This window comes from Tauraco erythrolophus, chromosome 4 (genome assembly GCF_009769465.1).
Source record: "Tauraco erythrolophus isolate bTauEry1 chromosome 4, bTauEry1.pri, whole genome shotgun sequence".
NCBI classification, from domain to species: Eukaryota; Metazoa; Chordata; class Aves; order Musophagiformes; family Musophagidae; genus Tauraco; species Tauraco erythrolophus.
Window position 1 is genome coordinate 81,144,993 of NC_141468.1, and position 27,965 is coordinate 81,172,957.

Here is a 27,965-nt window from a genome sequence, read left to right on the forward strand (position 1 = left end):
GTTCCCTGCTGGTGGGCCGTTTAAAAAAGGCTGTAAGAGGATGAATTCACAGGAATTTAGCTGGTTTTTATAGTGGGGCCAGACTGCCTAATGGGCAAGATGCTTCCACTTGCCTTTTGTCCACTGTGGTCTACGAGTTCATTGTTATTTTGTTTCTTAGGAGCTGCATTTTTGAGGAATCAAATCGAAATTGGGATCTTCTTTGGCAGTGGTGGTGTAGAATCAATTATAAGGTGTGCGGAGCTACTTCTTTTAGAGGTAGGAGCTAAATTAAAGACTTGCGGAGCTTTAGCAGCATATAGGGAAGCTTTGAAAGGTGATTTTCATTCTTTTCCTGCTCCTCAGATAAGAAAATCAGCTTCCTGAGCCATTAGCCTAGTGGTATTGATGAGGTTTGGGTTTACTATGGGGAGTAGAAGTAGTGTATTGCACTTAGAGTGTGTCTGTTCCACACCTACTGATTTTTCTGGATGTCACTAGTTGCTCTGTGCTTTGAGGAGACTAACATTTCCAAATACTTCTGTGCAAGTGGCAGGTGATACAAAGGCAGAACTGTGTAACTTGAATCATGTGGATGACTTGGATACTGCTGAGTTATCTTATACAGTAATCAACTTATTTCTGAAGCATGGGCTCTTATTTTTAAGAGAGAGACCTTATTTTTAGCTATAACTTTCTGGCAAAGTCAATATTTTATTCACACATATATGTATTTTTTAATATATATTTTCCCCCCATTTATAGTAAAACATTTGTTATGTCAGGATCAACTTATAGTGAAGGTCTGCTGAATTTGTTCCCTTTCACCTTCCCTCAGATTTGGCTCCCATGTACCTAATAAATAGTTCAGAATTCAACAAGAGTGAGAGAATATCAAGTTTCTTGAGTTTTGTATTATTAGCATATAGTACGACACAGAATGTTGTTCAGAAAGTTAGTCAATAAATCAAGTTCTAAGTTCATCTCACTGATGACCTAGTAAAAACTAATCTCCCTTCTCTGAACCAAACTGCTTTTCTTCTTCCACCTAGAAGATCCTCTAGGTGTTACGGAGGCTGCTTTTCTAAGAGGCACAATGTAATTTGTTCAGAGTTTTCTGTAAAATAATCTTTGAAAAGATGAAAAAAAAAATAGGTTGAAGGTAGGTGAGTGACTGGTCTGTATTAGACCATGAGTTGGTTAAAATTCACTTGGTTTCGTTTGGAAGGCTGGTGAGCTATAGCCTTGGGAATTGATTGTAAATTGGTATCTGTCCCTTTCACAGAAGGGAAAAACTGTATTGTCATCTAGCTGGGTGTATTTATATAGGCAGATTAGATGAACCAGTAATTAAACTGTTGTATTAAACCCTCCTATGTTAATGAAGAATCTCTTGCAGTAAGTTTGTTCTAAGTTTGGAAGGATTACTCATGAAATTATGTTTCTTTTTTATTTATTTTATTTTATTCTTAGTGAGAATTGCTTTGTTAAATAAGATCTCCTAAGGATAACATTATCTAATTTCCAAAGATGACGGCTGTTGCAGGTAATCCAAAATTAGTATTCACTTTGTTCGTTTTGCTGTCTTTAACCGACACAATCGCCTGATGTTATTGACTGTTAGTTGTGTGAATTTAACGTATGCAGAAAAGTTTGTGGGATCTATGTTGTTACACTTCAGATTTGGGAAAAAAAAAAAAGTTCTTTTACTGGAAACTTCTTGTTTCTTAGGTAAAAACTAAAACAGAAGGAGATTAGTCAAGGAAATTACTTGATTTTCGATATTTAGAAAATATGCTTCCTATTTTAAGATACTTTCAACTCTTTCCTGCTGCATAGCAGTGGACATTTAGGAAGACAGATGTCCCCATTTTGTGCCATTTGTAATGAGGGTATCTTTTTCCTTATCATACATTTTTGCTTCCATAAGATTATCATATCTGCTACAGTTGGACGACAATCTCTTATTTTGTGGGGTGGGGTGCAGGAAGACATTTTTGTTTTATGCTTTTCTGGCCTGGCTCTGAAATAGTGGTACACGCTTGGCATGCTGTGATATGTGTAAGTTATTGTTTTAAGCCTAGGGGATTAGATTCTAGACCATAATCTGTAATTTACACAGCTGCATGTTAAGATGTAAAGAGACAAATTCCTGCCAAAGATTCACTTATGTAACCCAAGCTTTTGGGGAATATTTGCTTCAGTTTCTTCAAATGTGAAGAATGACTTGTGTTCGCAAAAGCTTTCGTCCTGAGTTCAAACCTTGATGGTTCTGCGTAGGAGGGAGATGTGGGCACATGAAATGTCGCTTTTTTGCTAATGTCCCTATTTCCACCTTCGGAATACTTTTAATTTCTGAGATTAATGTTGCTTCTCACATCTAAATGCTTTCTATTAAAAATGTTCTAATGTTGGGCTTACCTTGGAATTGGCTGGAGTGTTGACTTGGAAGTGTCTGCGCTGTAACACTTGGAGCTTTAATATCAGGGCAAGTGCAATATGCTTTTCAGTGCTTAACATGCATCTGCAGAAAAGAAAATAATTTAAAGCGCTTCTGTGGAGAGGCACTGCTTTTGAGAAAGTGGATTTTTTTTCTCTGTTAATCAGTGCAGGCAATGATAGTGTTGCATATCTCATACACTATATTGAAGATGACAACTCACAGTATACCTGAGTATGTATATGACCTACTAATAAATACGTTGTTAATCATTGCTAAGTATTTTTACATGGCATATGCAATATTAGAAGCTAGAATCTTATCAATGGACCTGTCAGGCTGTCTGTTTCTCTAGATGCTTTTGGTTTGTTTTTAATTTTGATTGTTCTCAATTAACAAATGAAATGAAGTATCCTTTAAATGTGGGATTAGCAATTTACTGTAGTCTCTATTCTGCTTTCACCTTGATTTTCACTTCAGTGCTAGAGGAGGTACTGGCTTCCATTGAAAATGAGCTGCAGGCAGTGGAGATGCAGATTCAGGAGCTTGTCGATAAACAGCAGGAACTTATTCAAAAGAAGATGAGGGTACAAAATCTGATAAAGCAGTCCTCAGGAGACTCAGAGGCAGGTGGAAGTAAAGACACCGAAACTTCACCCGAGGCATGGAACAAAAAAGGTTTGCAGAGTCAAATTCAAGTATTCTAACATAGAAGTAAACTAATTCAGTAGGGGGAAAATGTGTTCATACAGAGTTTTATGTGGATAACGTTATTTTCTGATCCCATTTTGTTGAACTGGGTGACCTGCCATCTCAATTACACAGGATAATGTTTGTACTTAATTCCCTGGACATTCCTTAATACTAATCTGAGTTCTTCTGGGCAGAGTTATTACAACAATGAGCTGTTATAATTGCTTTTATTCTTTTCTTGTTGCAAAGTCACAAGTTGATTTGATTTGTTGTAAGAATCCCAGAGTAAATCTGGATATATTGCAATGTTTATATTCCTTGTTCATTTATGCTCTAAAAAGAATTACTCTGGATATTTTCAGGATTTGATAAGAGATCTTGCACTCTGAAAGGTAGTTCTCACTGTCTTTGTGTTTCTGCTCGCTTGAGTGGGTAGGACGTTGGTTGTGTCTGCTATGGATTATGTGGCCCCGGTGTTTTGCAAAATTATGCAAATCAGATGGGTGCTGGGCCACGAAGATGATCAGAGGGCTGGAACACCTCTGCTATGAAGACAGGCTGAGAGAGTTGGGGCTGTTCAGCCTGGAGAAGAGAAGGCTCTGGGGTGATCTTATTGCAGCTTTCCAGTACCTAAAGGGGGCCTACAGGAAAGCTGGGGAGGGACTTTTTACAAGGGCGTGTAGTGATAGGACAAGGGGCAACAGATTTAAACTGAAAGAGGGCAGATTTAGATTAGATATAAGTAAGAAATTCTTCCCTCTGAGGGTGGTGAGGCAGTGGAACAGGTTGCCCAGAGAAGTCGTAGATGCCCCATCCCTGGCAGTGTTCAAGGCCAGGTTGGATGAGGCTTTGGGCAACCTGGTGTAGTGGAGGATTTCCCTGCCCATGGCAGGGAGGTTGGAACTAGATGATCTTTGAGGTCCCTTCCAACCCAAACCATTCTATGATTCTAGAACACATCAGTATGGTAGAGTTAGTCCAAGTGGCAAGTGCCCTATGGTGGTGCAAGGGCTGCTGTTCTTTTCAAAGTGCTGGTTTTCAAGTTAAATGTTAGTAGAAGTCCTGGATAGTTGGTGGGTCTTGATTATGTTATGCCTAGCCGCATTCAATTCAGATATTTTTGTAATTTTTTTTTCCTCCTCTTCTTTTACTTCACTTGCAGTTTGGAAATGCATTGTTAGTTTCTGCCTGTAACTATTGTATATGTTCTCTTTTTTGCCTTTTTTAAAAGTGAAATTAATGTTGTGGTCTAATCCATATTCGTCTGTGTTTGAGAAAAGTATTACACATATGTAAGAATACCGATACTTTATAATTACAAATCAATGCTATTGAACAGATCAGTTTGGTTTGGGTAACTTTGCCTAATTCTCTCCTCCTGTGCTCTGAAAACTAACGTCTTTGCAGTCAGATGCTGTGTATATGCTGAATAAGAGTAATAGCTAAATCTGGTCCCAGTATGAAGCACGCTGAAGTCAGTGGGAGGCTTTTCTTGGTTTTGGAGAGCCTGGGATCTTGGCCGGAGGAAGCAATGTCACCTCAAGTCCCAAAGTTACTTCTTGCGTTGCATGCAGTGTGGCCTGGAGTTCCCACAGTTTTTCTGCATTTTAATTTTAAAAATACAAAAATGGTTAATATGCTTCCTGATGCACCTGCAATTTAAGTTTTTACAGTATTGTTTCTTTAAATGATGCAGTCTTTAGCTCTTTATGGAAGAAGACAAAAAACTATTGTAAGCATGTTGTGATGATTATTTTGAGGAAGATTACATTTCCTTTCCTTTTTTTTTTTTGTTCAAATAAATGCTTGTTATCTCTGGATCATATGGAAAACATGGTAGCCCTGCCTTCACTATGCTATTTGTAACCACTGTGTTTATGTGAGGGAAGCATTTGGACAACTTAGTAGTGAGACTGTTGTAGGCCTCAGTGTCTGGTTTTATTTATTTTCAGGGAGGGCTTCTCATTTCCATATAATTTTGGACTAATCAGTTAACTTGATCATTAGCACTTTGAAGCTCTCCATCTGCTTGTGAGTTTTTCTCGTTAGTTCACATCTATGTGCGACGAGAGCCTTTAGTCTGGAGGTGGATTTCATAGAGTTTTCAAAGGTCCACATTAGAAATTAGTTTATACAGACTCAGGTTGTGTGTAGCTTTTTGTGTGCCGTTACTGAAGCTTTGAACACTTTCTGAGATCTGAAACTGTGTTGCTTCCAGATTCACCTACTGTATATGTAAATTGCCTTCCTTCTTATATTTTAACTGGGTTATGAAGCGTGTTTGTTTTCTTTCCCTCGACAGATTTTCCATGGTATGAGAAGATAAAAACTGCACTGCAGAGCAAATTTAAACTCCAAAAGTTTAGGTCCTTGCAACTTGAAACAGTAAATGCTGCAATGGCGGGAAAGGATATATTCCTTGTCATGCCTACAGGTGGTGGAAAGAGCCTTTGCTATCAGTTACCAGCTGTCTGTTCTGATGGTATGTAAGGGAAGAAAAGATCGTGTAAAAACAATTGGAATTCTTTGCTCCCTTTTATAGTTATTTCAAGAATGAACATTATATTGGTGTCTAATATCACAGTATGGGGAAAAAAAGAGCAAAGATATGAGAGATTTACTAGAAATAGTTGCTATGCTCTCTCTATTTTCTCTGCATAGCAGAGCTGCAATAGCAGCTTTAAAATAGGTATGCCTTTTAGATGTGATTTAGATTTAAATAATTTATCTAGGTTCCTTTCAATACATTATATTGTTAAACACTGAAAGAACAGTTTAAAAGTTTGTCACTTTTTTTTTCTTTCCCTTTTAATTCAGTATACAGACTGTAAATTATTAAAGTACAGATATCTGTTATTTGTCTGTTCCACTCTAAAGTTTTAGCTTCAGATTATTTGGGAGAGACTTGGCGTATTAACTTTTAAAAGTAAGTGTCCAGTTTGATTTTTCTAAGCTTTTTTTGAAAATTAACCCATCCAATTACATGGAAGTTTACTTACTTACAAAGACAAGATTTACCAATACCTGGCATTGCTTAGTTGTGTGGAAAATTAGCATCTCATGCCACAGATGTGAATCCATCTGTCTTTGTTTTGTATATTAGTTCTTATACTGTGTTTGTTCCAGCTCAGTTGTTTGTGGTCTAGATTCTAAGACAAGGTGCATAATGTCACAGGCAGTTGATAAGAAGTATCCCTATGTGACCTCGCACTCGCTCACCGCCAGTCTGGGAGGGCAATCTGTGACTCTGTGTGAAGCTTAAGCTCACCTTTTGCAGTTCCTTCAGAACAGGGCTGATGTGGTAAAAAGTGTTAGAGGAGATATTTGTGACATGTGCTCTGTTCAGTTTGCACAACGATTGACTGTTACAGGTTTCACACTTGTGATATGTCCTTTGATATCACTTATGGAAGATCAACTCATGGTTTTGGAACAGCTTGGTGTTTCTGCAACTTTATTAAATGCCTCAAGCAGTAAGGTATGTTTAACTGCCAAATCTTCATGGTTTTTGTGGTGTATGTCCTGGCATCTTGCCTGCGCGTGTTATTTATGAATGCTGAATGAATAGCATGGTTTTGTCAGCTAATGCCATTCTACCAACAGTATCTTGCCAGCTGTGTGCTGTGATATGGATAATGTGAATGAGTATCTTGCATATTTGTTTTGATGACAAGAACACATGTAAGCCAACACCTTTCATGGAATAAGTGGATTTCATGGGGCTAATTAGATGATCTGAACTATTTTTGGCTGGTGTATGTTGTAGATTTTTACTCAGATTCTAGACTTAAAAGAAGATTGGAGTAGGTGATTTTTGTCTGCTAGTAACATGTTGACCAGTGCAGGCTTTTACGTATAATTATTTGCCTTACTTTAGGATGGTGAGCTGCTTGATGCCGAGGCCAAGAAGCAACTTATTTTTCAGTCTGTTAATAGTCAATTGCTTTTTACAGTGAAATATCTTTTCCTGACTAGCAGGAGGCCATGGTCATTAACTTCCACGTGACACTGGATTTGATAGATTAGTGGCCTGATGCAATGTGCCAAACTGGGAGCTTGCTATGAGGTAGAGCGCTTCGAAAGCTCAATAATAAAGACTACAGTTGTGTGTGAGAAATTATTTTACACCTGTAGTACCACAGGCATGTTTGATACACTATAGTTTATTGGGAAAATACTGATACCACATGATGAAACAAAGACAAATACTCAATAGTTTGCTTTTACAAAGTTTTGTGACAGATTTTCCGAGTATTAAAATTAACATTTTATATATAATGATCTTCTACAAAGACATATAGTAGTGGTAAATACTATGTGACAGTTTATCAGTCTCTGTTAATTACCCCTTAGGAATTGTTAATAACCTCTTAAGAATCTTAGTACTAAGCAACTGCAGTGTGTTGTCCTCGTTTGTTAGCCCCTGACTTCTCCTTTTGTTTTGAACAGGAGCATGTGAAGTGGGTTCATACTGAAATGCTAGACAGAAATTCGCAGCTGAAGCTCATTTATGTGACCCCGGAGAAGATTGCAAGAAGCAAAATGTTCATGTCAAAGCTGGAGAAAGCTTATCAAGCAGGGTGTCTCGCTCGCATTGCTGTAGATGAGGTCCATTGCTGTAGTCAATGGGGCCATGATTTTAGGCCTGGTATGCTCATATCCAGTTTTCAGTGTTATTCAGGCATTAATAAATAATGAGTTAGGCCTGAAATAAAGCTGGGTGCTTTCTTCTTGTGTTGAGTAAATACTTAGTGTGTGGCAAGTACCTATGTTAGCTCCAGGATTTTAAATTTAATTCACAAATTACTATATCCTTGTTCAGGATCTTAGTTCGTGCAAATGGGAGCGACTTCAATGTAGATTTTGCTGTGAGTATTCTGAAAAACTCCTATTTCGGTTTAATTGGAGTTTAATAAAATGAAAGTTTTTGGCTGCTCTCTTTAATATGGACAATACCATCATCTTGAATCTACTGCTGCATGAAGAAGTGTAATTCTGTGTACCACTCCTTAACACTGAGTGACAGAGGTAGGGCATTTTGTAAATTCATGAGATGTATTTTAATTGCTTCTAAAGCAAGTTGAAACAAATGCCCTTGACTTGGAGGGAAAGAAATTGTTCGTTCTTCAGTCTGTTTCCTCTCTTGTCAGTTGTAGAAGACTCTTACTTACTGGTTACTGTTTCTTTGCCTTTGAAAGACATGAAGGAATAGTAACTGTAAAGTCAACCTTTGCAGTTTTGTTAAAAACTCTCTTTGAGCAAAGAGCCATGCCAGTTAAACAGGCAACGTGGAATGTGGATGTGTACCTCTGACTGCGTTTCTGTTTTAAGGCAGCAAGTGCTTGGCAGCACCGAGCCTTTAAAATCTTTCTTTAGTACAGTCTGGTCTATGTATCCAAATTCCTTGTTGCTTGTTTATTAGCAAAGCTGTGTTTACTGAAAAGCTGTAAAAACAGACCTGCAAAATAACCTGAATGTTGGTTAATGTGATGCCATTTCTATTTTTCTAACTTTTTAAGAAATTCTATTTCCATATATTTCACCTTCCAAATTGTGACTGCTTCTGTAAACTTGAATTAGAAGACAAAGCATCTATTTTGATAAGTGCAGCCTCCTTATTACGTCATTTGGATGTATAAATTAGTTCGATAGTAAATTGATGGGTAATAACATTTGTTGCAGTACTACCCCACTGAATACTATCTACATGAATATATTTTTAAACTTTACATCTATGGTATGAGAAATCTTTTTCTTTCCCCTTTTTGTTTTCTTGCTTAGACTACAAGTCTCTTGGTATCTTGAAAAGGCAGTTTCCCAATGCTCCCCTGATTGGATTGACAGCAACTGCTACAAATCATGTTTTAAGGGATGCTCAGAAAATTTTGCATGTTCAGAAGTGCATTACCTTTACTGCTTCTTTCAACCGGCCCAATCTTTACTATGAGGTATGTCTTGTTACCTGTTTGTTTGACTGCATTGCACTCGTGTTGTCTGTAAGGTACAGTTGGATTTTTAGAATAGATAACTAGCTTTTCAGCCGAATGATGGTGTTCTTCCACTACTTTATCTTGCTGAACTTGTCATCTGCAGAGGAACTTGGGCTGCTCTGTCTTTGTGAGAAAGCTTAGCAGATAGGACTGTGTACAGGGGAGAGTTAGGCAGGAGGTTCAAACAGGCAGCCTGTTGGAAAATATGTCATATGATGGCAAAAAGTTGTGAATTATTATGTTATACTGTATTTTCAGTTTGGCCACATGTTCTTTTATTGTTCTCTGTGAGAAAACTTCTGGGTTTGGTTGTGTGGTTTTGGGGTTTTTTTTCTGTGGACTTTTGCGGTGTAATCTGACTGTACACAAGGAGAATATAATAATTTTGGTTAAATGGCAGAATAGTTGTGTTTTCTGTACTGCAAGAAGTAGAATAATAGGATTGTATGACAGACTGTGTGCCCACTTGAACTCTCTGGCATGTCTGTATTATATTTTTGAGGTTCGGCATAAGCCTTCAAATAATGAAGAGTTCATTGAGGACATAGTTAAGATCATTAATGGAAGATACAAAGGGCTCTCAGGTAAAAAAAAAAAAAGGCATGTTATTTTTTATAATCTTCAATGTTACAGGGATGTTTTCAAGTGATCCTGAAATGTGTAGAGAAATTCTGCCATCACCATACGTGAAGCATTAGAATTAAATTTAGTAAGATCTGTACCTTGAATAATTACTCTTTTCATTCATTAGTGGTTAAATATCTTTACAGTTTACTTCTATCGAAGTGTTGAAATATGTTTATCTAGAAAAATGTTTACACAGATGAGAATAATAGCAGTTTTTGTGAAAACAAGGCTCAAAAATGTTGTCTATATGTGCGGAGAAGGGATTTGGAGAAGTACTGAGACGACTCAATATGAGTTAGCTGCAGGAAGTCTCGTTTATTGCGCAGTTCTTATTGCTTATATAGGCAGTATTTGCCAATAATCCTAAGACCACACCTTTTCTACACCATTATTGGATGATACATATGCTTGTCATATTTAACAGCTTATTTCAAACAGGTACCCGCCTAGCGAAGCTCTGCTCTAAGCAAACACTACTCCCTTATCATACTGCATAGTTTTCTTATCCTTAACTTCAAGGGCATTCTGCCCTTGAGGCCTAACTTTAGAGCTCCAGTCTCTATTTACACAGGATTTTCTTCGTGCAGTCTCTTCAAGGATCTGCACTCCGACAAATCCCCCTTTCTTTTCTTGCACGAAGAAAACCCTGTGCACGAGACCGTCAACCCCAGTTACTAGCATGTTGTTTTGGTACAGCCTTGCAAAAGCAGTTTCTAGCATACTACTTCCCTTTCCGAGGGCTTTACTATTTCTGCTATATCCAAGATTCCACTGAGCAGGAGGGTGTCAGTCGGCAGGGTCATCGCAGAGAAGAGAGGCAGGCACGGCACCTTCAGGGCGTCCCCTGTTTATCCACACAGTGTGCTCTGCAGCCTCTTTCCGCTCCGCTCTGAGCCATCCCTTTTACACCCTCAGCAGAGTCTATGAAATAGGTACTGATACGGCGTTGCCGCACGCGTGGCCAGTGCGTGCGACAAGGCTGCCCAGTATGTGCTCTGCTGGCCAACAGCGGATTTTGCAAATCGCAACATGTTGTTCAATAACAATCCTCCTAGCTTCTCTTTTCAAAGTTACGTGCTCACAACTAAGTCCAGTTAGTAATTCTTTGTCTTTAATTTGGTACCAGTTAATTGTTTTCCTTCCAGTAGCTACGGGTGGAATTCACACACCTTCCGATCGGAGAAAAGACACAAAGCATATATACAAGCAACTTTCACACACGTAATATACCAAATCATAAGAAACATAAAGACAGTTTACATATCAATATACAATCCTCCACCACAATTCTCCCCAAATGCTCTCCAAGCCATTGCAATTGTTTGTGGATGGACTCACCATGGTCACTTAGATTAAAAAAAACACATGTTTGTGTAACGTGGTTGTTGCTGGCACTACCTACAAATTTTGATCCTAATAAATTTAACTCTTGTGGGGAAATATACGGAAGACTGCCCCTTTTTTTTTTTTTTTTTTTTTTTTTTTTTTTTTTTTTTTTTTTTTTTTTTTTTAGGTATTTGTTTTGATGTTAAATGAATTCATTCAATAACCACTTGTCCCATAGGTGAATGAGGGATACTGGTAGTGTGCGTCACTCCCCAATCCTGTAAAAAGGCACCATACTGGATCACTGTCTGTCCCGATTTTCTCTGGTACTCCCATGGTTTTCTTCAGCGTGAGCAGTAGCAACAACAACGGCAGAAAACATATCAACAGTTACATGCACATATTTAGATCGATTAAATGATTGAATATAAGTAATATCAGATTGCCATAATTCATTGGCACATAAACCTGTTGGATTTACTCCTGCTGGAGTATTTGAAGGCACAATATGTTGACGGTCAGGGCAGGCACCTGCAATCTGCTGAGCCTGATCTGCTGTCTGACCTGACAGAGAGCATCACCTACCACCAATTGACAAACTGTAGGATTATTCATCATTCCTTGAAGCAGTACAATTCAATGATATTGTTGCGTGGGTCGTTCATTGTTAAGCACTGGAACTGAAAAGGCAAATCTAGGACAATCGTTAGGGTGTAAATAAATAAAAAGTAAAAAGGTGAAATAACCCAATCTTTTAAATCAATCACCATCAAATGCTAACATTCTGGAATCATAGTAGGATTTGATACACCCGGTTGTAATGCATCCATTGGTGAAATGATTGCATAATAGCTCTTAAATCTTTTAACATAAATCTCCATTTTCCTGATTTCTTTGGGATAACAAATATTGGAGTATTCTATAGGCTAGTGGAGGGAATTATATATCCTAATTTGAGCTGTTCATTGACTAATTTTTGAGCTCACTCCAGCCGCTCACCTTTTAATGGCCACTGATCGACCCAGACCGGCTTGCCAGTCAACCAGTCCAGCTTGAGTCGGGGCTGGACATCAGTGATGTGTGCTAAAAATTTGAGGTTAGCCTCACATTCCACTGATTCAACAAATCCCGACCTCATAATGTACATGGGACATCAAAAACATATGGTCTCAAAATAGCTTGTTTGTTACCTGGGCCTACTGCTAACAAGGTCTGTGCACTCTGCTGTGGGATCTGTGTTCCACCTACTCTGATCACAGCTGCCAGGGCTTGTATCAGAGGCCGAGAGGGCGGCCAGTCAGGATTCTTCACTATAGATACATCAGCCCCTGTGTAAACTAGGCCAGAAAAGCCTTCCCATTAATGATTACTGTTAAAGGAGGCTGTGCAGCTGTGACTGTCTGTGTCCAAAATTCTTTTTGTGATAGCAGAGTGACCTTTATTGTTATATAGGCAGCTTTTATAGATTATTACTCTGGCCACGATGTGTCCACGCGGCCCTCACCCAGCTGTGGTTGGGTACAAACAATAGTGCACGCACCTATTTTAACTTTACTATTGGCTATGCCTAAAAAGGAGCTATTTTTCACTTGCTAAAGTAAACATCATTTTCTCACACACTCTATATCAACTTCCCAAACTCCCCATGTCAACTTCTCACACTCCCTGTGCCAGCTGTTCACACTCCCTTCTCTTTCTCACCCTCGTTATCGGTGTTTCCCAACTTCAGAAAAGAGCACAGGCTTAAATCATCAAGGTGAAACCTCAACTGTAGCTGTGTGTATGATGCCACAATTCCCCCTTTTTTGTTTTTCTATGACCATTACTTGATGAACCGTACTCTGTACCGTTTGCTGGGAGCATAACAATAGGCAGGGGGTGATTATTACTATGCATAAAAGAACTACTAGCAATATAATGTCTGCTTTACTAGAGATTTTAACCATCCTGTCAATTAAGAACATTGATAAAGCAAAAGCTGTAGCATTAGTTTGTTTTGTAAGCCAACAACCCAACTTATTCAGTATAGTTAACACCTGTGCCACTCCAACTCCTGGTGCAAATATTGAAGCTGCAATGATTTTAGCTGGTTCCCAAAATTCTGCTCTGGAATCGCACTAGCTATCATAAGCGTGCGTGCTGCAGCTATTCTGGGTGTATCTATGACTTAAGTTCATGGTGGTGTTAGGGAAATACATTCTTAAAGTCCCTATAGTACATGGATCTCCCCTTATATGCAAAGGAATACCCTGCTAAGCTCTATTATAGCCCTGCAGAAGCAGTTACTAGCATTTTGGTGTTTTGTTTGTTTGTTTGTTTGTTTGGCTTTTTTTTTTTTTTTTTTTTTTTTTTTTTTTTTTTTTTTTTTTTTTTTTTTTTTTTCCTCAGAATCAATTACCCTTGGGAGTACAGACAATCCTAATTTTGTGGTGGATGATCGTCCCAGCAATAGTGCACATAATCCTTGTGATATAAGACCAAAGACACCAGTAGGAATTAAATGCACCAACGTGTCAGTGATTACTGTTGACCAAAACATTTAGCTGCCAATATCTCTGCTTTATAGTGTTCCGAGACCACATTCTGACACGCCTTTACTAAATCTGCAATCGTTTTTTGCCCGATTTCTGATAAGATCAAGAGCTTGTTGGCAGTCTGTGTTAGCATTTTGAATGGCTAACTGGAATACCAACACATCTGCAGTAGCCGGATTTTCTGTTTATCTCTGAACTGCCATTTGTAGCTGATCAAAGAAGAAAAAAAAAAAAAAAAATGCTCATAAGGTTCCTGTGCTCCCTGCCGAATGGAAGCAGAGGAAGCCTCCCCTGTCCCCAAAATCAGGGACACGTCTTAATGCTCTCTTAGCCAATTCAGTCAGTTGTTGGAAAGCTACTTGCTGTAACCCTGCCTGTGCCTGATTTTGACATGAGTGACATTTTATTCATCCCAAAATATTTAGCTCTCGATTTAAGAGATTTAACACCTATAACACTTTAGCTATTGTTTCATTGGGAGATTTCCCCATCATTCCTGCTTTAAAAGCATATTCTCCAAAGTACCATGTGCGTATTCTGTGATCGGTTGCCCAGTAGGATTGTAAGAAATACCAGCAACATGCTCAATATCTTATGATGACAAAAATACATATGTCTGATAAGAAGTGTATGCCAAAAGTTCCTGCGAGCGTAAACCACGAGGATTAACACCATTCACTGGTGGCACGATCGTATTTTGACAGGTACTACACAATTGTACGATTGAGCGGGCTTGCTCTGTTGTTATACCAAATTGTCACCTAATAGCATTAGCAGTCTGATGGTAGCAGTCATGCAAGATGTTTGCCTGCATGAGCGAGTTTGGTACCAGAGCTGCACTCGTGAGGGGCTCAGCTCACCTGCTCCCTTCTGCTATAGGCCCTGGCAGCGTGGTGTGCGCTCGCAGATGTACAATGGAATATGCACGTTTACGGTTTTGCAACACTGATATTAACTGTTCAAATTGCTGGAACAGAAAAGGATTAGTTATTTCCCGCAATGCCGATCGAGATGATCCAAGTTACGATGCGCTGTCTCTCGGTACAACCTGGGCCCCGGGCCTCAGCCGGGCGGGGGGGCGGGGCCAAGCGGCCGCTCGCCAGGCGCGGCCGGCAGGTGGGGGGGCAGCAGCGGCGGGGGGGGGGGGGGGCGGGGGGGGGGGGGGGGGTCAGCCCTCCCTCGCCTCAGCCGGGCGGGGGGGCAGGGTGGCGATGACGACCCAGCAGCCCTGTGCCGGCCCCCCCTTGTTGTCGTTGTTGTTGTTGTTGTCGCAGCTCCGGCCGCTCGCGCTCCGTAACCGCCGCCGCCCCCTCCCGCCGAGGGACCATCAGCTGCGAACGAACCGGCGCAGCGGGGCCCGCCGCGCGTCTCCGTCCCGTCCAGCCGCGGCTCGCTCCGCGCACGGGCGGCAGCGCCGAGGCAAACGCCGCCCGCGGCCCCGGCCGGCAGCAGCAGCGGCGTCCCCGGGGCGCCGCCGGGCGCAGTGGGCGGCGCGGCGGGGGGGTGCCGGTGTACCGACTTCGTTGGAAGAGGGGGAAAGAAATAAGTCTGTCTTTCGTTCGGGGCCCTGGATCAAAAGATTCGATGATGACTTTTCCAGGCCAGCAGCATCCCCACAGGTGGCTGCACGCCAAAGTTTAACGTCTATAGTGTCCCAAGTCCTTGTCAGGTATATATTTGAAGAGCTTGCCTCCGGTACATGGGCTGATACCCAAACCAGGAGTACCGGGAGTTTTATCAAGTCAGAACTGTTAATAGTGCTGGTTTCTCTAGCACTTTGTCAGCACTTTAACTACAGACTTATGTTCTGTTAAAGCCATGCTTCCCATTATTCCCAGTCGCTTACCTCCTCCTGTTGAGGCAGTTGTCGCTTATTTTTTTTTCTTCAGTCGTTTACTTCTTCTTTCCTTTGGTTCCTAATTCTTCGTGTTTCACGATAATATCTTTTGCATACCCCCCTGCAATCAGGGGGGGCCAATATCTTTTTCCAAGTTTTAATCCACGCTTCTCGAAGAAGCTTCCCAACAACGACAATGCAACGTCCCGTTCCATCGTCTTACCGCGACAGTGGATCCTACAGATCTTCCGGCTTTCCCCTATAGGCCGCCTGTATGTAGATCTGCACGGCTTTCCCCGATGGGCCGCCTTAATGGATCCTGCGGATCGTCGGCTTTCCTGTATAGGCCGCCTGGGTAGATCCGCCCGGCTTTCCCCGATGGGCCGCCTGAGGTCGCCGTCCCTTCTCCGCTAAAATAACACTCGTTCAAAACAAGTAATAAATGTCCCGAGTGAAACGATGAGTCCAGCTCATTTTTTCCCGTCCCTGTTCGGGCGCCATAATGCGGAGAAGGGATTTGGAGAAGTACTGAGACGACTCAATATGAGTTAGCTGCAGGAAGTCTCGTTTATTGCGCAGTTCTTATTGCTTATATAGGCAGTATTTGCCAATAATCCTAAGACCACACCTTTTCTACACCATTATTGGATGATACATATGCTTGTCATATTTAACAGCTTATTTCAAACAGGTACCCGCCTAGCGAAGCTCTGCTCTAAGCAAACACTACTCCCTTATCATACTGCATAGTTTTCTTATCCTTAACTTCAAGGGCATTCTGCCCTTGAGGCCTAACTTTAGAGCTCCAGTCTCTATTTACACAGGATTTTCTTCGTGCAGTCTCTTCAAGGATCTGCACTCCGACATATATGTTCTTAAATCACACATATGTCATTTGGTATCTATGTGTCAGCATACTTACTGTCTTTAAGACTTCTTTTCATATTCGATCATAAGATTTGTGTGTGACACAGTGCCCAGAATGAGTGTGTGGTGGGGTGAATTGCACTTTTATGATGAAAGCTGAACTGTAAAAGTTGGGCTTTGTGTAATCCATAAATTATGTAGTGCAAATAAAGAGGAGAGCCATATTACAAAGGCAACAGAACCCAATTTTCTGGAGCAGCAGTCTGTCCCTGTCTGTGCTGTGGAACTCTGTGGCTGTGAAGAGCAGCTCTCTGACTACAAACCATGCTAAGGTGATCACAAATCACGTGGCTTTGTGTGTAGTCCTTGATTTAGCCCAGACTGACCAGTGAGAAAAAAAGGCAGATTGATCTGAAACCTCAGGGGAGATGTCATAGATGTCGTAATCAACAGCACCCCTTTACATAAGCGTTAATAACTGTTGTCCTCCTTGAACTTTAATGGAATCCTTCCATGGCTGTGTGGATTGGCACACGTTTTCTCTGTAGTCTGCAAGTCAAAGCTGATAATTGAAGTTCCCTTCATGGCTACCAATACTGCAGAATGAATAGCACAAAGATTGTTTGCTGCTTTTTATTTATTTATTTATTTTTTAGTTAATAAAACTTTCAGAGTTGTTTTTAAGTATTGGGAATTGTTTGGGGGTTTTTTTTGCGACATTACAATAAAGTATCTTTCACTTTTGTGCAGGAATCGTTTACTGTTTTTCTCAGAAGGATTCTGAGCAAGTTACTGTGAGTTTGCAGAAACTGGGAATCAAGGCAGGGACTTACCATGCAAACATGGATGCTAAATATAAGACAAAAGTTCATAAAGGATGGGCAGCAAATCAAATCCAGGTTTAGTAGATACTTTTCATAGACTTATGTCTCCTTTAAACAAATTGTGTTTTGGTATCTTGATGGTTTCTTAATCTTTTTTCAGGTTGTAGTGGCGACTGTTGCTTTTGGCATGGGAATTGATAAACCTGATGTGAGGTTTGTAATTCATCATTCTATGAGCAAATCCATGGAGAACTACTACCAAGAGAGTGGACGTGCAGGTATTGTTGGAAATGACTTTTTCAAAGTCGCCATTTACATCAGTTAAACCCATAAAATTGTGTTTCAATTTCAGTCATTTGTGCCAAGCGTCTTGTCTTTGGGATAGGTTCTAAATTGTGTAATGCCACTCTACTTCTGTAAAGAGACTTTAAAGCAATTACAAGCTACGTTCATGACCTCAAGCCTCTGTACTGCAGCGTAGCAAAGAATAACTGGGTACCTAGCCTTACTCAGCACTTTGTTTATGTGATTTTTTTTTTTGTGTGTGTGTGTGACATCTGTGGCTTACTAGAATAATTTCATAACATGACATTGACTGCTCAGATGTATGTTACAGAAACAATTTTTTTTTTTTAACCTTTGCATAGCAACTGGAATGGATGAATTTCAGTGGCCACAGAAATACAAGTAGGATGGGGAGTCTGGAGCAGAGCGTTTTAAGGATTGATCAATGTATAGTAGCTGTTACAGCTCAAAAAAAAGGTTTTGTGTTGTTTTGTTTTGGTTTTGACTTTGTGCTTTATTACTTTTTCAAAGACAAATTTGAATCTATGTGGAGAAAAACTTTTTAAGGACCCTGAGAGGCAATTAGTTCAGATTTTAACTATGCCTGTGTGATATAAATTGGCCTTTATGCTTGCGTAAGAAATGCAACAGTCATCAAAGTTTGTGGGAGTTTGCATCTGCTTATGCTAGAACCTGGTTACTTCTAGATAGTGCTAGAGGTAACAGGAAGTAGAAATATTGCAGTGGTGAGACAAGGGCTGTATAGGTGCTGAATAATTGTTTCACAATGTTTATCGATTTAGGATGATTAAAGCAAGCTTTTGTGTTTCTTGTTCATAGCTCGATTTAAATGGGATTCTTCTGAGGAGGGATTAATTAAGCATTGCTACTCATTTGCCTGGATGTGCTACTTAGCTTATGAAACCTTCCTTATTCCCCCTGACTGCCCATCCAAGTGAAGTAGTTCTTTCGTCTTATATTTTAAACTTTTTAAAAAGTTTAGGTTTTTTAGGCCTTTTCTGCTCTCTGGATCTTGTAAACAGCAGGAGGACACCTATCAGCACATCATTGGGAGGGGTGGGCAACAGGAAGCAAGAGATGATCTAAGTTCAGCTATAAAAGGCACAGTTGGTTTTAAACAGAATATTTTGTTAAATCATACCTAATTCTCTCTGTATTTATTACCATTAATACCTGTAAGGTATTTGAAGCTCACAATGTCTTTTAAGCAAATAATTATGCTTCAAGATGTATTGGCTAGGATTTTCCAATAGTTTTCAGGGCAAGAAAATAGTGATTTGACTTTCTCTATGACACTCATATCTTATTTTAGTTGTTAGAAAGTCAGAATCTTCATTGTGTAATATTTTCAGTTTGCTTGATTCTGTAGTTGTAGAAGACTGTTCTACATCTGTTTAGTTTTTGGTCTGTATCATGCTGTGTTCTATTGGCTTGATACTCCGTTACAGTCCTGCACTCCCTATATAGGGGCTGCAGAAGCCCATGAAGGTAAGGGTGGAATTTGCACCAGAAAATGCTATGCTTAAAATAAATCACTTCTAAATTTTTTTGTTTGTTTTAATGCATTGCAGGTAGAGATGACCAAAAAGCTGACTGCATCTTGTATTATGGCTTTGGTGATATATTCAGAATCAGCTCAATGGTAGTGATGGAAAATGTAGGGCAAGAGAAGCTGTATGATATGGTGTCCTACTGCCAGAATATGAACAAGTAAGTTACTGTGGTAGCTTGGTTGCTTAAGTTTTCAAATAGGCTAATTTTGTTGGGTTTTTAAGAGGGCATTTGGAAAAAAACCCACACTAAAACCAACAACAAACAAAAAAACCCAAACAAAACCACTGACAAAACCACCAACAACAACAAAATAGAAGAACCTGACTATACTACAGAAACACAACTGTTGTAACAGCCCTGAGTTTGGAGTTTGTGGTTTGGCTGCGCAGTTCATGTGCCCTTGCATGTAACTGAATGTCGGTGTGTTGCTCGCCAGCTTCAGGATAAAGGTCTGGAAGCAGTTACGTTGACGCGAAGTATCTGTCAACAAACACTGTTTGGATTTCAAATCCCATTCAGATCAAAAACTGGAGTGCTTTGGTTTTTACTCTAGGGTGCCAGTGTTTAATGGCCATCCAGGAATCCACATGTGTGTAATGCTTCATCTGCTGTCCTGAGCTATATGAAATACTTCATGGAAAACACTTGTATCTGTGTTGTGGTCAGCTTGTGCATTCAGCATAGCCTTTGCTGGCCTCAGTCTAAGAATTACTTCATATTCTTATGATTTTTCATTCTACTGAAATTGCAGATTATTGTCTGCCCCATGATTTCTGACTGCCTCTGTTAAAAGAAAAAGGAGGGTAATTGTCATAGGTGATTCCCTTCTGAAGGGAACAGAGAGGCCAGTATGTTGACCGGACCCAACCCACAAGGAAGTCTGCTGCCTCCCTGGGGCCCCGGTCAGGGGCGTCACTAGGAAACTCCCTGGTCTGGTACGGCCCTCTGATTATTATCCATTACTGGTAATGCAGGTTGGTACTGGTGAGGTAACAGAGAGAAGTCCAAAGACCATCAAAAGGGACTTTAGGGCATTGGGGCGATTGGTTGAAGGGTCAGGAGCGCAGGTAGTGTTTTCTTCAATCCCTTGAGTGGCAGGAAAGAATATAGAAAGGAACAGAAAAACAGACTGGATTAACAGATGGCTCAGAGGCTGGTGCCACCGATGGAAATCTGGTTTCTTTGATCATGGGGAGGCTTTCGCTGAACCAGGTCTGATGGCACCGGATGGGACTTGCCTTTCTCAGAGAGGAACGAGGGTCTTAGTGCAAAAGCTAGCAGGGCTCATTGACAGGGCTTTAAACTAGATTTGAAGGCGGAGGGGGGGAATATCAAGAATGATAAAGATATGCTGGAAGTACCTGTAGAACAGAAGAAGGGAATTCCAGCCGCTCCAGCCAGGAAGTCAGATTCATCTGGGGCTCAACTTAAATGCCTTGATGCCAATGCGTGCAGCATGGGAAATAAGCAAGAGGAGTTAGAAGTGTGTGCATGCCTGTTGGGATAAGATCTTATTGGCATCACGGAGACGTGGTGGGATGAATCCTATGACTGGAGTGTCAGAATAGAAGGGTACAGGCTCTTTAGGAAGGATAGGCAGGGGAGAAGAGGGGGAGGAGTTGCCCTCTATGTCAAGGACCAGCTAGAGTGCATGGAGCTGCACCTGGGGATGAATGAGGTCCTGACTGAGAGCTTATGTGTTAGGATTGAAGGGAGAGCAGGGACAGGGGATGTAGTAGTAGGGGTCTGCTACAGACCACCTGACCGAGGAGGACTGGGTGGATGAGGCCCTCTACAGACAGATAGGAGCTGCCTCACGTTCACGAGCCCTGGTCCTCATGAGGGAATTCAACCACCCTGATATCTGTTGGAAGGACAACACAGCAAGGCACAGGCAATCCAGGAGGCTCCTGGAATGCATGGATGACAACTTCCTTTTCCAAGTGGTAGAGGAACCAACGCTGGACATTGTTCTCACTAACAATGAAGGGCTGGTGGGGAACGTGACGCTCAAGGACAGCCTTGGCTGCAGCGATCATGAAATGGTAGAATTCAAGATACTTAGAGAAGCAAGGAGGGTGCATAGCAGGCTCACTACCCTGGATTTCAGGAGAGCAGACTTTGGCCTCTTCAGGGATCTCCTTGCTAGAGTACAATGGGATGAGGCCCTGGAGGGAAGAGGGGCCCAAGAAAGCTGGTTAATATTCAAGGATCGCCTCCTCCAAGCTCAGGAGCGGTGCATCCCAACAAAGAGGAAGTCAGGTAGGAACACCAGGAGGCCCGCATGGATGAATAAGGAGCTCCTGGACCAACTAGGGCACAAAAAGAAAGCCTATCGGGGGTGGAAGCAAGGACAGGTAGCCTGGGAAGAATACAGAGAAATTGTCCGAGTAACCAGAGATCAGGTTAGGAAAGCCAAAGCCCTGATAGAGTTAAATCTGGCCAGGGACATCAAGGACAACAAGAAAGGCTTCTATAGATATGTCAGTGATAAAAAGAGATCTAGGGAAAATGTAGGCCCTCTCCAGAAGGAAACGGGGGACCTGGCTACCCAGGATATGGAGAAGGCTGAGGTTCTCAATGACTTCTTTGCCTCAGTCTTCACTGGCAAGAGCTCCAGCGGCATGGCCCAAGTCACGGAAGGCAAAGGCAGGGACTGTGAGAATGAAGAACCACCCACAGTAGGAGAAGATCAGGTTCAAGACCATCTAAAGAACCTGAAGGTGGACAAGTCCATGGGACCTGATGAGGTGCATCCATGGGTCCTGAGGGAACTGACAGATGAAGTTGCTAAGCCACTATCCATCATATTTCAGAAGTCGTGGCAATCTGGTGAAGTTCCCCATGACTGGAAAAGGGGAAACATAGCCCCCATCTTTAAAAAGGGGGAAAAAAGAAGACCCAGGGAACTACAGGCCAGTCAGTCTCACCTCTGTGCCCGGCAAGATCATGGAGCAGATCCTCCTCGCGACTATGCTAAGGCACATAGAAAACAAGGAGGTGATTGGTGACAGCCAACATGGCTTCACTAAGGGCAAATCCTGCCTGGCTAAATTGGTGGCCTTCTATGATGAGGTTACAGCATCGATAGATAGGGGAAGAGCAACTGACATTGTCTACCTGGACTTATCCAAAGCATTTGATGCTGTCCCACACGACATCCTTATCTCTAAACTGGAAAGACATGGTTTTGATGGATGGACCACTCGGTGGATAAGGAATTGGCTGGATGGTTGCTCTCAAAGAGTTGTGGTGAATGGTTCAATGTCCGCGTGGAGGCCAGTGATGAGTGGTGTTCCTCAGGGATCGGGACTGGGACCAGTGCTATTTAACATCTTTGTTGGAGACACGGACAGTGGGATTGAGTGCACCCTGAGCAAGTTTGCTGATGACACCAAGTTGTGTGGTGTTGTGGACATGCTGGAGGGAAGGGATGCCATCCAGAGGGACCGTGATAGGCTGGAGAGATGGGCCTGTGAGAACCTCATGAAGTTCAACAAGGCCAAGTGCAAGGTCCTGCACGTGGGTCGGGGCAATCCCAAGCACAAGTACAGGCTCGATGGAGAATGAATTGAGAGCAGCCCTGAGGAAAAGGACTTGGGAGTGCTGGTGGATGAGAAGCTCAACATGAGCTGGCAATGTACGCTGGCAGCCCAGAAAGCCAGCCGTATCCTGGGCTGTATCAAAAGGAACGTGGCCAGCAGGTCAAGGGAAGTGATTCTGCCCCTCTACTCAGCTCTCGTGAGACCCCACCCGGAATACCGTGTTCAGCTCTGGAGTCCCCAACACAAGAAGGACATGGAGCTACTGGAGCAGGTCCAGAGGAGGGCCACGAAGATGATCCGAGGGCTGGAGCACCTCTCCTATCAAGATAGGCTGAGAGTTGGGGCTGTTCAGCCTGGAGAAGAGAAGGCTCCGGGGTGATCTTACAGCAGCTTTCCAGTACCTAAAGGGGGCCTACAGGAAAGCTGGAGAGGGACTTTTTACAAGGGCGTGTAGTAATAAGACAAGGGGCAATGGATTTAAATTGAAAGAGGGGAGATTTAGGTTAGATATAAGAAAGAAATTCTTTACATTGAGGGTGGTGAGGTGCTGGAACAGGTTGCCCAGAGAACTTGTGGATGGCCCCATCCCTGGAGGTGTTCAAGGCCAGGTTGGATGAGGCTTTGGGCAACCTGGTGTAGTGGAGGATTTCCCTGCCCATGGCAGGGGTGTTGGAACTAGATGATCTTTGAGGTCCCTTCCAACCCAAACCTTTCTGTGATTCTACTTACTTTTCTGCTTTAACCAAACTATTCCTACAGTGGTTTTTTTATCTTACTGAAAGCTACTGGCTACTCCTGTTAGCATAACTGACAGGGAATACTGTGTTGCAGTGTTTTCTGATTTTTTTCAGAGATAATTCTTCATGCTTGTTTTGAGATATGAGCTGACCCAAGGGACCTTCTTTTTGCCACTTTCTTGATTTATAACAGGTGTATATATGTGTGTTCTGTAGTTTCTTTTCTCTCTGTTCTTTCAGATGTCGCCGGGTCCTCATAGCCCATCATTTTGATGAAGTATGGGATTCTGCAAACTGCAACAGAATGTGTGATAACTGCTGTAGAGAGAACTGTAAGTAAATTGGTTTTATACCCAAGGACAGGGAACATAGAAAAGGTTGGGTTAAAGAAGTACCTCATTTAGACAAACTGTGAGCAACTTCTTTAAAGCTTGCTCGTAATACTGCCTGTTTCCAAGGTGTACATTTTGTTACGAACATCAGTTTTCAGTGGCTTAGTGTTGCCAAATTCAGGGTTTTTAGCAGGATTTTTCTTGGTTTGGCTTTTTGCCTGAGGCCAAAACCCTTTGGTGTCTTTCAGGCTCAGTGGTTCATCTGTTCCCAAAAGGGAAGATGGGGCAAGGGGGAGATTGGCTTTCCTGTTTTAAAAAGATGATGGTATTTGTCAGGTTTTGTTTCAGGATTTCTTTGAATGTGAAAGGTTTATTTTGAGAAGGAGCCTCTTGCTCTCTGTGTGGCAAACTGTTCACACTTGGGCTCTGAGAAAGCACAGTTTGCATATGTCCTTTCATAACTTGCCTGGTAAAATCTCTAAGGATTCCAGTGCTGCATGCTCATGAGACCTACCTGTGTCAGGACCGTGCCTGAGAGTTGTGCAAACAACTGAGCACACTAATTTAGAATTTTGCTGTGTGTTAGCCCTAACAGCACAAGGTCTGTCTAGTGTGTGGTCTTCCTTTGGAATAAAGTTGGGATTGTAGAAAGGAGGGCATATGGGCCAGATATAGAGGGAACTTGGGAGATGAGCTGAAACAAGACCTGCTGCATGGTAAAGGAGGGTAGTTTCAGTAGAATGTGGTTCTGGGACATAAGTTCTTTTGCTGCTTTGCCCACAAACATCCTGGGCAGTGTTGGGTAGCTAGTTTAACAAGTATCTGAAGATGCACAAAGTATTTGTTGCTGCACTTAGTGAGAGCTCTGGTTTAGGCATAGGAAATCCCATGGAAATCACTGAAGAGAGTGCTGAGAAAAAGTTGGTCTTGGGCATCTCTCGTGGACCATCAGAACCACCTTCAATTTCTTTGAGTACCAGGTGAATTCTTGTAATATGTGGAAAATACCACGTCCTTGTATCTGTTGCAAAACACTTGGATGATGTAATGATCAGTACTTGAAAAACTTAGGAACAACTCTATATTCAAAGCTGTTCTCATAACTAGATTTTATTTCCCGGTACATTTTTGAGGGAGTAAGGTAGACAAAGATACCTAACGTCGTTTTTCTTTATACAGTTAGTTCTTCTATATAAGAAACTATTTTGCAAAAATCATGCAAGTAACCATGTTTTGTAATCTTCTAGTTGGAAATGGCGCTTAGTTGAAATTTATTCAACTAATAGAGATTGAGAAGAGTGTGGAGCTGGTTTGTACCCAGGATTTACAGGAGCCATGCGATGAAGCAGACTTCAAATATATCCTGTTTACTGCTGGTTTACCTTCAGGGCCTTTTGATGTATAAGCAAGGTCTGAGGAAACCTAGCAGTAGTACTAGTTTTTCAGTGCTTGATTCTTAGTACTGGAGAAGGCAGTTGAGGTAATTCTATGCCATGACCTGATCGTGCAGTAGAAGCATAATCCTTATATACTATACGGATGTGCTAGTGCTCGGAATAATTATTCAGAATAAAGTTGGTTTGTATAATGAAATTAGTATTTTTTTGTCTCATTTTGTCCATGTCTTGAGAGAAGAAATGTCAAGAAATTTACAAATGCTTTGTAAATGCTTCTTTGAAATAATTTTTATGGTTTGTAACTGTAAATACATGCAAAAATGTTTGCAGGATTGGAGTTTTAATAATGAAGTAGAAAGGTAAATGTAAGTTTGAGTACAAATATATCCTAATTTGACAGAGGGAAAGTTACACCTTTGATTGTTACAAATTTATATATTTATATATACATACAAAAGTGCATACACCTAATGTGTATCTGGATACTATCTAAATAACTATAAATAACTTGATGTTTAAACATTACTTCATTTTTATTTGTAGCATGTGAGAAAATGGATATAACAGGATACTGCAGGGATCTAATCAAGATACTTGAGCAAGCTGAAAACATGAGTGAGAAACTCACTCCACTGAAATTAATTGATGCATGGTCTGGGAAAGGTGTGTCAAAATTGAGGGTGGCTGAAGTTACTCCACCAAAGCACCCTCGAGAGGAACTGGAGAGAATTATTGCCCATTTACTGCTGCAGCAGTATCTGAAGTATGTAAGATGACTACTTTTTTTTTTGTTTAATATCTAGTAGCACTTTTTCTTTACTCTTGTGTTACTTCTGTACAGTATTAATGGATACATTCTGTAGTCTTATCTTTAGCCTTTATTGCAGATGCATTTAATGTATTAAAAAAAAAAACTTGAAAGATTACTATATTTCTACTTCAAAATGTTAAAACATAAGTTTGAGTAATACTTGAAACGCTGCATCTCTTGCAGTCTTAAAAAGCCGGGGTCTTCTATGTTCAGGTTGAACCTTTAAATCTGCAGCAGCCTTAATTTTGGAGAAGTCTGCTGTTTATGCAGAGTCTTACTTATACTCCATGGTTAAGCAAAGCAAACAGGCTTGTCCAGATGAAGTCCAAGTCAGGACAGGCTGGCTAATGTGGAAAGTGGTACTCGGAAATTGTAAGAGAGCATAGTGAAAATAACAACAGTGCTTCTCTTGTAACCTGGCTGTCTGTGTGGTATGTGTTTTATCTTGTCAGAAGTTTGTTTTAGAAGTTGTAAGAGTATGTACAAATCGAATATTTAATCCTTTTATTTTTGTCTTAGGTTTGGGTTTTTTTGGTCATCTGTACGGCTGACTTTTTGTACTCTTAAGAGTGTGAGCAGATGACTTATTACATCTCTTTTCCTCATTGTCCTCCGCACAGATTGACACGTGTGCGTGAAGGTCTACAAACTGAACTAAACTGTTAAGTGTTGGCCAGACTTGCTCTAAATTAAGCGACTAGCCACTTGAGTAGATAAAGCAGAATCAAGCTGCTGTTTTGAACATCCATCAGAAGGATTAATATGTCACATTTTTCCCCCTGCATGGTCTAGCCTGTCTTTGTCTCCAACTTTCTCTTATAAGGCTGATTTAATTTATGCAGGGAAGACTTCAGCTTCACTGCATTTGCTACAATATCCTACCTGAAGATAGGACCAAAAGCAGGTCTGCTGAAAAATGAGGCACACGTCATCACTATACAAGGGATAACAAACAAGAAAAGTGTTTACAAGGTATTTGTATCTGTACTGACTTGCTATATAGGTATATTTTCCATTATAGTTTATTTTAATAGTTTGGTATCTGCTCAGTATATTTTTTTGTAGTAGTGCAATCAACAGGATTTAAAATTGATCTCATTATCTTCTCTCTTGTGTGGGAACGCTGAAAAAGAAGAAAAACAATGTTAGAATTTTAATAGAATTGTTTATAACTTACAGGACAAATCATCTCAATCTTCGAATTCGAAAGGAAGCAGAGGAAATGCTCAGACTGTTTCAAAGACTGTCCAAGATTCAGTGGTGAAGAAGTCACAGGAATATAAACGGCCTAACTGTGGTTCTAACTTAAAAGCAAAGAAGCTTAAGCTTCAGGCAGGTGGAGACGACCAACCAGTAGTTCTTGACTGAGTTTCACAGACTACATTTAGGATCTCATCATATTTGCTTCTCCATGGACAATGCAATGTGTAAGTTCAGTTAGTGTTTTAGTAATGGTATTTTTTTATGATTTTTTTTAATAAAAAAAAACAACAGGGAAACAAGTATCATAGAATCATAGAATGGTTAGGGTTGGAAGGGACCTCAAAGATCATCTAGTTCCAACCCCCCTGCCATGGGCAGGGAAATCCTCCACTACACCAGGTTGCCCAAAGCCTCATCCAACCTGGCCTTGAACACCTCCAGGGATGGGGCATCCACAGCTTCTCTGGGCAACCTGTTCCAGGGCCTCACCACCCTCAATGTAAAGAATTTCTTTCTTATATCTAACCTAAATCTGTCCTCTTTCAGTTTAAATCCGTTGCCCCTTGTCCTTTCACTACACGCCCTTGTAAAAAGTCCCTCTCCAGCTTTCCTGTAGGCCCCCTTTAGGTACTGGAAGGCTGCTGTAAGATCACCCCAGAGCCTTCTCTTCTCCAGGCTGAACAGCCCCAACTCTCTCAGCCTGTCTTCATAGCAGAGGTGCTCCAGCCCTCGGATCATCTTCGTGGCCCTCCTCTGGACTCGTTCCAGTAGCTCCATGTCCTTCTTGTGTTGGGGACTCCAGAGCTGATCACAGTATTCCAGGTGGGGTCTCACGAGAGCTGAGTAGAGGGGCAGAATCACTTCCCTTGACCTGCTGGCCACGCTCCTTTTGATACAGCCCAGGATATGATTTGCTCATGTTGAGCTTCTCATCCACCAGCACTCCTAAGTCCTTTTCCTCAG

At 41.3% G+C, this 27,965-nt stretch overlaps 1 protein-coding gene across 1 annotated transcript; it reads left to right on the forward strand.

Annotated features, from left to right (window-relative positions):
- Window positions 1-1,509: 1,509 nt before the first annotated feature.
- On the forward strand, window positions 1,510-27,242 carry RECQL (RecQ like helicase). Its single transcript, XM_086610584.1, has 14 exons — window positions 1,510-1,525; window positions 2,900-3,097; window positions 5,415-5,594; window positions 6,484-6,590; window positions 7,562-7,760; window positions 8,894-9,060; window positions 9,605-9,686; window positions 17,044-17,192; window positions 17,278-17,395; window positions 18,995-19,133; window positions 23,500-23,591; window positions 25,532-25,751; window positions 26,642-26,771; window positions 26,979-27,242. Exons 1-14 carry the CDS (start codon window positions 1,510-1,512, stop codon window positions 27,165-27,167), a joined length of 1,986 nt encoding a protein of 661 aa, XP_086466710.1. The 3' UTR covers window positions 27,168-27,242.
- The last annotated feature ends 723 nt before the right edge of the window (window positions 27,243-27,965 follow it).

Coding starts and splice junctions, on each gene's coding strand:
- RECQL (XM_086610584.1), top strand. Junction 9,061..9,604: donor GGCCCAATCTTTACTATGAG/GTATGTCTTGTT, acceptor TATATTTTTGAG/GTTCGGCATAAGCCTTCAAA. Junction 26,772..26,978: donor ACAAGAAAAGTGTTTACAAG/GTATTTGTATCT, acceptor TATAACTTACAG/GACAAATCATCTCAATCTTC.